The sequence below is a fragment of the Chiloscyllium plagiosum genome, chromosome 5 (assembly GCF_004010195.1).
Source record: "Chiloscyllium plagiosum isolate BGI_BamShark_2017 chromosome 5, ASM401019v2, whole genome shotgun sequence".
NCBI lineage: Eukaryota > Metazoa > Chordata > Chondrichthyes > Orectolobiformes > Hemiscylliidae > Chiloscyllium > Chiloscyllium plagiosum.
In genome coordinates this window covers 108,708,626-108,719,792 of record NC_057714.1, presented here as the reverse complement: position 1 = coordinate 108,719,792, position 11,167 = coordinate 108,708,626, and the positions used below count along the sequence as shown (strand labels likewise).

Here is an 11,167-nt window from a genome sequence, read left to right as displayed (position 1 = left end):
CTCTATTAACGAAACAGACTGGCCAATGAGTACCTAACATCCATTCTGACCCTCCAACCTACACACATTTCAGTCATTCCTTCAGATGGGTAGAATACTCAGCAGCTTTTCTACTTTAAATAACACAGACAACACAGCGTAACATAAGACCTTCTTTTCCAAAGTTCAAGCATTTCTCTTGCTTTTGTTTCCTACTCTCTTCCATTTCCCATAGCTAACTGCAGGATTATCTCATCTCATACTTCTATGGCTTCAAATAGAGCTGAGCTCAAATATTTTCAGTATTCAAATGAAGTGAGATTAAAATATTTTTATTGCATTTTTGACCGATCACAGTAATATTTTCATTGTGTTGTAAATAGCATTTGCCCAGGGTTATAGACCAAAAGGCATCGCAACAAATTTATAGTCGAGACAAGCTAAGCCTTCCTCATCTTACTTTAACTTAAAAAAAAACATTATTTTGCATTACTTCAGGCAAACAAAATTTCGTTACATCTATTTATTAGCTAAATCCCACTTTTTATTAGTTGACAAATACCCTGTATGTAGGAATTACAACAATGATGGAATAGGACATTAAAAATCCTCAGCAGTGTTTGCAAATTAATGGGGGAAAACATGAAATGCATTTTCCTGTGAACACTGACAAATGCTACCCAATGAAAGTTTTAAAGGCAGTCCATGTGAACATTTATGCATTAGTATCACCTACACAAATAATTATTGAAGGATGGTCTGCTTAAAAAGTAGATATTATAAAGCAGTTGTACTACTGCAGATTGTCAATAGCTACATTAATCAATTTTATGTTTCTAAACGAGTGAATGGTAACAATTTCATAAATACATATAAAAATTTGTTTTGTTGCATTGCATTTTTAGATACCTCAAGTTTAAACCTTTAGCCTGCTGTAAACCCATTTAAATACACAATAGAAATCTACACACAGCAAGCTTCTGACTTTCAATTAATGAAATGTTGTCTTCACTGGTTTCAACTTAAAAGTGTTAGAAACAAAAAAAAAAGCAGATGTCAGTCAACTTCGGGATTCCTGCAAGCTCCATGTTCAGAGCAAGAACGAGGTGTAAGCATCATCTTAAATACAACCCGCCTTGATTGATTTAAAATACCTTTGTACAGCGAGTCTACTAAAAACAATAGACTTAATACAGTATTTTTCTACCAGCAAGTATTAAAAACAAATCCGTTTGCTGCTAATGTTTATTTACAATGTACATACATGAAGAAAAACACTGATATATCTAAGCCTGTTTGTGTAAATAGTAGTGTAACAATATGCATTTCTCAGTTTGAAGTTTACAATCAACTACTTTCAACTGACATTCACACTACAAGAAGAATGAATGTTGGCAAATGATTAGTCATTGCCTGTGTCAAGAAATACAATATACAATTTGAAAAATATGAATTGCTTTTAAGTTTTTTTATGCCGAAGTGAAGCTGTTTGCAAAAGGGTCAGAGTTCAACATAAGTGAGGAAAGTAAAAGGAAGTCTCTGACCATCTGTAGAACTGGTAAAAAGGCATTGTTGTTTATTTAAAGGGAAAGTGGCAGTATGCCTCTTCAAGTGGAGCAGTTTCATCATCATCTTAGGGCTCACATTACAGAGCATGAAGATTTTGCTTGCTGACAGCCTCCATCCGCCCTTTCAGCCTCCATAATTATTCGCTTAAAGACTTCAACTGCGGTCTGAAAAGCAAAATGACATTTAAGTGAAACAAACATTTTGCCAAGGCTGCATTAATTCTGTAGGGCATTCACATGTTATGAAAATCAATAATCAGATAATTTGATCAGTGGCACCCTTTTTCAGTTTTATTCAGGTATTTCCTTTGAGCTCTTGTCCAAAATCACAAGGAAGCATTCAATCCCCATGAACTCAGCAATCAACCAGGAATTCTCAATACGTTAATTCGTCCACTGAATTAAGCACATTAACAAATTTACCTGCTCTTTGGTACAGTAGATAAACAGAACTTATTACTTCTGACCATCAATTGAGTTTATTAACAGCCAACTTAACTCGGTACTGCCTCCAACATTAAACATATAGGTCAGACGCTGTTGAATGATTACAGTATCTATGACCATCACTCATACAGTCAGATGCACAGCACGGAAACAGACCCTTTGGTCCAACCCGTCCATGCCGACCAGATATCCCAACCCAATCTAGTCCCAACTGCCAACATATCCCATATCCCTCCAAACCCTTCCTGTTCATATACCCATCCAAATGCCTCTTAAATATTGCAATTGTACTAGCCTCCAACACTTCCCCTGGCAGCTCATTCAATACACGTACCACCCTCTGAAAACTTTGCCCCTCAGGTCTCTTTTATATCTTTCCCCCCTCACCCTAAACCTATGCCCTCTAGTTCTGGACTTCCCAACCCCAGGGAAAAGACTTTGTCTATTTACCCTATCCATGCCCCTCAATTTTGTAAACCTCTATAATGTCACCGCTCAGCCTCCGACGAAACAAATGCACAAAACTGAAGAATCAGAAAAAGTTATCCCAAAGATACATGGCACTGGTTGAACTCTGAGGTTAGTGAACCCTTTATTCACAGTCTTTATTCTTGAGAGATATTCCTTTCTGTGCTCCCTGCACAATGTCCTGTGGAGCATTCTTGACTTCACAATCACGCACGCACCAAGTTTAATAGGTGTTGTATCACTTAAGTGCTAATGGTTTTAACGAGATGTTCTTGCAAAACATTTGAGACAAATCTATTCAAATCTGAGGCTAAGTACTTTTATTGGTTTAATTCAGAATCAAGTTAGCATCACGGGTGCACAGACTCTGCAAAAAAAACCTCACTTTCTTCACATGCATTGATAATTCAAAATGATACTAAGCGAATACTTTAGACAGTATAATTCAGACTCTACTGGAAGGTCAAGATGTCCTAAACACAACTTGTTCAGCATGTAAAGCAAGTTTAAGACAATATTAAGTGCAGATGACATACCCTATTCTGTTTGTTCATAAAAGTTCATAGAGTCAAAATTGAGGAATTTCCAATCCATCACAATTATAAGATTGCAGTAGTTCAATAAAGCAGTCTTCAAAGGACTACTGGTCATGTGCAATAAATGTGACCTTCCCAGCAATGTCCACACCCCCAAGAAATACAAATATGCTTCTCTGGGACGTTACTGGAGCAAAAGTATGACATTTGTACAATCTCTTCTGTTATTGCTAGCGTCTACATCACGAATTATTTCATGACGTAGACATTTGTTGTCACTGGAGTGGATAGAAACAAAGCATGCAACTCCCACAGGAAGTGAGAGACATACACACAGAGGAGTATTAGACAGATACATACACACACACACACAGAGGAAGCACTACAGAGGTGCATGCACAGGAGCATAAAAAATACACATAGAAGGAGCAAGTGAGACAGACTAGAAACGTAACTGTACCAGTCACATAACCTATGGCAAGAGCGGTTCGGAGGCTGGGCATTCTACAGCGTGACTTGCCTCCTTAAATCACAAAGCTTGGGCACTGTCCTCAAAGCTCGAATTAGACTTATGACAGAATATCCTCCACTTGCCTGGTTGAGTGCAGCTCAAACAACACTCAGTTGGTTCAACACTATTTAAGACAAAGCATCTTCATTGGTTAGCAATCCAGCCACCACCTTAAACATCACTCCCTCTGCCACAATAATACAATAGTACTAGTGGATACTGCCAAAACCCACTAAGACTTCTTCAACATTTTCTTCCAAACTGAAGAGCTCTCTGACATAGAAGGACAAGGGGAACAAATGCATGGAAACAACATTACTAGTAAGTTCCCCAAGTGCACCGTCCCGATTTGGAGCCATTACCACTATTGCTTCACTGTCACTGGATCAAAATCATAGTCCTTCCTCCCCAATTGCAATGTGACTTTACGTACACCACATTCACTACAGCAGCTCGAGGTGACCTACTCAACCACTGCTCTTCTGAAGAGATAGGGCTTGTGGAAATATAAAGATCGAGGGCTCACGATAGTGGGACGTTCCTTAAAGTAGGACTCTGGAAGTCAGGGATAATCAGAATACTATATAGCACTACTTCAGACACTGAAAATTTTGTGATGCGGCGGAAGAGAACTTGGTGAAAAGCTGGGTGGAGTTTGGAACTGAATCCTCATTGCCATGTGCTGGAAGTAAATGTAGGAATATTGGAATAGGAGTAGGCCATTCAATACGTGAGCTTGCGCCACCTTCAATACGATTATGGCTAATCTATGGTCTAGCCCCACATGGCTACTTTGCACCCATATTCCTTGATACCCCAACTTAAGAAGAATATCTCAGATTTAAATTTAACAATTGAATTAGCATTGACCATCATTTGAGAAGAGTTCCAAGTCTCCATTACTCTTTGTGTTGAAATGCTTTCTAACATCTCTTCTGCTGGGCCCTAATTCTTAGACGATGCCCTCAGTTCTGCAATCTTCAACCAACAGAAATAGTTTATCTTTATCTACCCGGTCTTTCTCTGTTAATATCCTGAAAACCTTCATTAGATCACCCTTTAACCCTCTAAATTCTAGAGAATAAATGCCTATTTTGTCTAATCTTTCCTCAAAGTCCAGGTATCATCCTTGTAAATCTGCACGGAACTCCCTCCAGGACCAAACCATCCTTCCTAGTGAGCTACCCAGTGCTCCAAAAGGGTCTAACTACAGTTTTGTATAATGGCAGCATAACCTCTGCATCCCTATGCTCCAGCCCTTTAAATATGAAGGCCAGCATTCCTTTAGCCTTCTTGAGTACTTTCTGCACCTGTTCATGGCATTTTAGACAGAATGCACCTGGACATTAGACATCCACTATATTTAACATTGGACTGAAAAAGAATAGATCAAGCACAAACTCGACAACCTCACACTTGCTTACATCAAAATCCATCTGCCACAGCTTTGCTCATTCACTGAATTTATCAATATCCTGTTATATTTTAATGCTGCCTGCAAGTCATTAATGAATATTATGGATAATTGAACCCTCAGCACGGAACCCTGTGGGACACCACCCTGCCAATTGGAGTACCTACCCATTATTCCAACTCCGTCTCTTGCTACTTCATCGAAAAGAATCAGATTCCTTACAGTGTGGAAACGGGTCCTTCAGCACAACAAGTCCACACTGACCTTCCAAACAGTAACCCAGCCAAACCCATTTCCCTACCTATTACTCAACATTTACCCCCTTCTGGAATCCATTTAGACTAGAGATATTAGCTTGCTTTCTCTATGGATGCTGCCTCACCTGCTCTGATTCTCCAGCATATTTTGGATTTCAGGTGTGGTAGTTAACAGTGAAGGAACCTGTTTGCAGTTAAGTACAATTGCTCCCTGACAAGTATTATTTAGTTTCTGTTAAATTAAGGCATTAAAATTATACCTTTTCAGATTGCCCCAGAAATTAATTTGGCCTTAAATATGCTGAGTATAACTCCACCCTTTTAATACAAAAGCAATGCTGGCTATTAGGACAAGAATTGATCTTAATACTCAAGACTAGACATATATGCTAACTTTGCGCGTTTAAGCTTAGTTTGTATAGCAGCAATGATACTGCAGAGTCACAATGATCTGGTCCTGATCCAATGCAATTTAGCAATGCAATTTCTCCTGTTCCTTGGATGCTGCCTGACCTGCTGCGCTTTTCCAGCAACACATTTTCAGCTCTGATCTCCAGCATCTGCAGTCCTCACTTTCTCCCCAATGCAATTTACCTCAGATTTTTAATTTAAAGAACGGTTATTGCTTTTCTCAGTTTTTGCAGACTAACTTTTCAAGCTCACAGAGAAAGGTGCCAGATTTGATTATGTTTATTTTGTCATTAAACTATCCTTGATTATAGACTTCAACAACTTCTCCACCACAGAAGTTAAGCTAATGGTCTGTAATTCCCTGACCACCACCTGTCATCCTTCTTAATCGCCATTAAAACTCACATCAGAATTCAAAGAATTAAAAAACCTGAGTCATGTGCACGCAGAAACCCAATTAATTACATTACATTCCAATTATGACAGACTTCTTGAGGATTTACACATTACAGAATCAAAGCTATCAATCCTGTCGAAAGGAATTTTTTTTGTCATTGAAATGTACAAAAAATTAAGCAGTATCATGAGACCTTTCCAATTAAATTCAAACCTTCCTGTGCATCTTTCCACATTTCAAAACATAAAATGAACTTCCTGTTCGATCATTTAATGAGCTGGGCTACAAATTCATTCCAACATTTGTTTCTTAATTTTGAGAAGTTCAATATGTATATCAAGATGTAAAATTTGAAGGGAGACACTTGATTCAGGGATAATGGGATGCTTACAACATCAGAGGAGGATTAGGAGAGATGAGATCCTTTACAAACATTGAACCAGAAACGTTAGGTATAACCATTTGTGGTTGTTGGTGTAAGAGGCTTTGCAGCATAGAATGCTGGAGAAAGGGTTGAAAAATCAGGCTTTGGCACAATGGACATTTAGCCACCAGTTCTTGGGGCCCCAGGGATTTTAAATATGAAATTGGCATCTGAAACAGTTGACGAAGAATTTGAGTGTGCTTCAAAATTAAGAGGGATGCCTTGGCTGCAACGGCAAGGGGGACTTTGACCTCAGTTACTGGCAGGATCAGCATATGTGAAAACTAGAGAGTTGTAAAGATTTTACAGTCTACCTACACTGGGAGTGCCAGACTGGCCCCATGACATTAAACAAGTGTTCTGATCATTTTACCAGAGGACGATAAATATTTCAAGTGATGTTCACAACACCATCCAGTCTTTGAGCATATTTAGGTAATTTTAACAAGAGCCTGTATTTATATAGTGCTCTTAATCTGATGGAATGTCCTAAGGAGCTTCTTCGGGGCATATTATAAGTTAGAACATTGAACCTCACAAGGAGATATTAGGAAGATGTCCAAGAAAGTTTTAAGCAGCATCTTAAAAAGGGGGAAAGGGGGGTATAGAAACAGAGATTCCCTACCAAATTCCAAATCTTAAGAGTTGAGACAATTAAAATCACTTCTACTAGCAATTGTGCAATTAAAATTGGAGATGCCCAAGAACCAAAAATAGGAACACAGATTGCAGGGCTAGAGAAAATTGTGGGGAAAGTGTACATGGAAGGATGTACAAATAAAGTTTCTCTGCTGCAAACTAATGCTAGTTAATGAGCATAAGCGATGAATGAAAATGAAAATTAGAACAACAGAGTTTTGGATGACTTTGAATTTGAGGATTAAACAGAGAAAAAAAACATAAGCTAGTTTGAAGACCAATAATGAAAAATCAAACGCATTAAGTCAACAGAGAAACAGTTTAACAGAAATCATGAAGTTAAGAGGAAACAATAACTTCTTGAAAGCTCAATATTTACTGAAACCTGAAATTCAAACTGTTCACTGAAAGTCAGTCCTTGATTTTTATGCAATGCTGCATTATTTAAATGGCCTATTTTACAATCACATTGCTTCGTTACTTCACAATGACTGTCTAATCCTAAGAACACAACTTGGCAAATTAAGTACTGGAATGCTTCAAAATGTTGCTATGGGAACAGGTGATGTTACCCTGAACAGCAGAATCTAACAGCACTAATCAAAGATATAGATGATCCAACAGCCAACAGAACTTTTAATTGTATCTGCTGGACAATCTCAACAGCTGTCTGGGAACATCTGTTAACCCAACTTGGGCTTCTCTATAACCAAAAGCCACTCCTGTGTAATGTCTCAAGCAACTACTGTATTATCCTAAATTAAAAGGAACAGCTTCTTATATTGAAAACGCACAAAAGAAAACATCATTTATCCATGGCAGCAAAGATGCGCAGGTCAGGTGAATTGGCCATGCTAAATTGCCCGTAGTGTTAGGTGCATTAGTCAGGGGTAAATGTAAGGAAATGGGTCTGGGTGTGTTGTTCTTCAGAAGGTCGGTGTGGACGTGTTGGGCTGAAGGGCCTGTTTCTATACTGTAGGGAGTCTAATTTAATCATTCTGCTCTCTTCCTCTTAGATTTAGACGATATATTGCTGGAAAATATAATAGCTACAGTTCATGCAGTTTCAATGTACATTTAAATTGACATTTCTCAATTGCACTCAGACGTTGTTAAAACTTGCAAGATAGGACAAATTTGAAATAATATCGAATAAGAGAAATAAATGACAGCAGAATAATCTATTCTTAGACTATTAGCAAGTACACTAGAGAATAGCTTGTAATCATATAGCAGGTTACTGGACTATTTGTCAACAAAGATGAGTTCTTTAAAATCAATTCAGGTCAGCGATCATAGTGGAATAACATACATTTAATCAACAGAGTACACATTTGTTTTGTTAACTTGTGGGACGCGAGTGTGGCTGGCTGGCAAACATTTGTCCATTCCCAGTTGCCCTTGAGAAGATGGCAGCGAGATGCTTTCTTGAATTGCTGCAATCCATGTGCAGTAGGTTAATCCAAAATGCTCTTAGGGAATGAATTCCAGGAGTTTGTCCCAGTGACAGTGAACAGTGATATATTTCCAAGTCAGGATGGTGAATGGCTTGAAGGGGAACTTGCAGATGGCGGTGCTCTCATGTACCTGCTGCCCACATCCTTCTAGATGGAAGTAGTCGTGAATTTGGAAGATGCTAAGGACCTCTGGTGAATTTCTGCAGAGCATCTTGCAGGTAATACACACTGTTGCGACTGAGTGTTGGTGGAGGGGGAATGGATGCGAATCAAACAAGCTGATTTGCCCGAGATGGTGTCAAACTTCTCGAGCTGCACATGTCCAAGAAAGTGGAGAGTGCAATCCCATCACACAGGCTAAAAGATGATAAAGGTAAATGAAAGGCTTTTGCCCGAAACGTCGATTTCGCTGTTCCTTGGATGCTGCCTGAACTGCTATGCTCTTCTAGCACCACTAATCCAGAGGCTGAATGAGGAGTCAGGAAGTGAGTTATTCATCACAGTACTCCTAGCCTCTGACCTGCTCGTTTATGTGCGAGTCCAGTTGAGTTTCTGGTCAATGATAATCCCCAGGTTGTTGATAGTGGGGAATTTAATGATGGCAACACCATTGTGTTGGTTAGATTGTATCTTATTGGAGATGGTCACTTCCTGGCATTTGTCTGATGTAAGTGTTACAGGCTACTTGTCAGCCCAAGCCTGGATATTGTCCAGATCTTGCTGAATTTGAATTGGACTGCTTCGCTATTGGAGTCGTTGCAAATGGTGCTGAACGTTGTGCAATCACTGGCAAACATCTCCACTTCTCATCTTATGATGGAGGAAAGATCATTGAGGAAAAAGCTGAAAGTGGTTGGGCCAAGGACACTATCCTGAGGAACTCCTGTCAAGATGTGCTGCAGCCAGGATGACTGACCTCCAACAACCACAACCATCTTACTACATGCCAGGTGGGACTCTAACCATTGGAGAATTTGCCCCTCGATTCCCATTGATTTTAGTTTTGCTAGGGCTCCTTGATGCCACACTTTGTCGAATTTGGCCTAGACATCAATGGCAGTCACTTTCATCTCATCTCTGGAATTCAGATGTTTTGTCCATGTTTGTCCCAATTGAATTTGTTCTGCTTTTTGTGTACAAGATATAGGTAGGCAATTTTCCACATTGTTGGTAGATGCCAGTGTTGTAACTGTACTGGAACAGCTTGGCTCGGGGAACAAGTTCTGGGGCACAAGTCTTCAATATTATTGAAGTGCTGCTAGGGTCCAGAACCTTTTCAGTATCCAATGCTTTCAAATGTTTATGGATATCATCTGAAATGAACTGAATTGGCTGAAGACAGGCATCACTGAAGGAGGCCAAGATGGACCATCCAGTCAGCGCACTCAGCTCCAGATTGCTACAAATGCTTCAGCCTTAACATTTGCACTGATTGTTTGGGCTCTTCCATCATTGTGGATGAGGATATCTGTGGAGCCACCTCCTCCAGTTAGTTGTTGAATTGTCCACCACCATTTTTGACTGGACGTAGCAGGACTGCAGAGCTTAGATTGTGGTTTGGTTGTGGAATAGCTTAGTTTTATCTATCACTTACTGCTTATACTGGTTGACATGCAAGTAGTAGTGTTTGGTATCTTCATTAGGTTGACACCTCATTTTTAGGTACGCTTGGTGCTGCTCCTGGCATGTCTTGCTGCACTCTCAACTGAACCAATGTTGATCCCGCTGGCTTGATGGTAATGGTTGAGTGGGGGATATAACGGGCCATGAGTTTGCAGATTGTGCTGGAGTACAATTTTGCTGCTGTGATGGCCCACAGTGCCTCTTGGATATCCAGTTGCTAGATCTGTTTGAAGTCTGTCCTATTTATCATGATGATAGAGCCACACAACAATATGGATAGTATTCTCAATGTGTTGGCAGGACTTAGTCTCCACAATGACCATGCAGTGGTCGCGCTTGCCAATGGACAGGTGCCTCTGTAGTTTGGTGAGGATGAGGTCAAGTATGATTTTACGACTTGTTGAATCCCTCACCATTCACCGCAGACTCAGTCTAGCAGCCATATCCTTCATGATCCAACTATCTCAATTAATGGAGCTGCTGCTGAGCCAATCTTAGTGGTGGAAATTGAAATCTTGCCACCCTCAATGCTTCCTCCAAGTTCAATATTTAAGAGTGTTGATTCCATCAGCTGAGGGAGGACAGTACGTGGTAATTACCAAAAGATTTCCTTGTCCATGTTTAACTTCAAGCCATGGAGATTTAATTGGTCTGGAGTCAATGTTTAGGACTCCCAGGGCAACTCCCTCCAAACAGTATACCACAGTGATGCCACCTCTGTTGGTCTATCCTGCTGGTTAGACAGGACATATCCAAGGATGGGGATGGTGATATCTGGGACATTATAAGATATGACTCCATGAGTATGTCGGACTATTGCTTGACTAATCTTTCAGACAGCTCTCCCAATTGTGACACTAACCTCCAATGTTAGGAACAAGGATTTTGCGGGGTTAAAGGGTCTGTTTCTGCCACTTCTGATGCCTCGGTCTATGGCAAGGTGGTCAGCCTGGTTTCATTTATTTGATGAGACTTCGCAGCAATTCATACAAGTGGTTTGCTAGGGCATTTCAGTGGGCAGTGGAGAGTCAAACAT

At 39.9% G+C, this 11,167-nt stretch overlaps 1 protein-coding gene across 2 annotated transcripts in view; it reads right to left on the bottom strand.

The window, feature by feature from the left end:
* Nucleotides 1–295: 295 nt before the first annotated feature.
* rheb (Ras homolog, mTORC1 binding) overlaps nt 296–11,167 on the bottom strand; it is a 126,483-nt gene continuing 115,611 nt past the window's right edge. For both annotated transcript variants that reach the window (XM_043690758.1, XM_043690757.1), the window contains exon 8: nt 296–1,712. In XM_043690758.1, the coding sequence (XP_043546693.1) occupies nt 1,620–1,712 (93 nt within the window). In that variant the 3' untranslated portion in view covers nt 296–1,619. The remainder of the gene's footprint in view (nt 1,713–11,167) is intronic.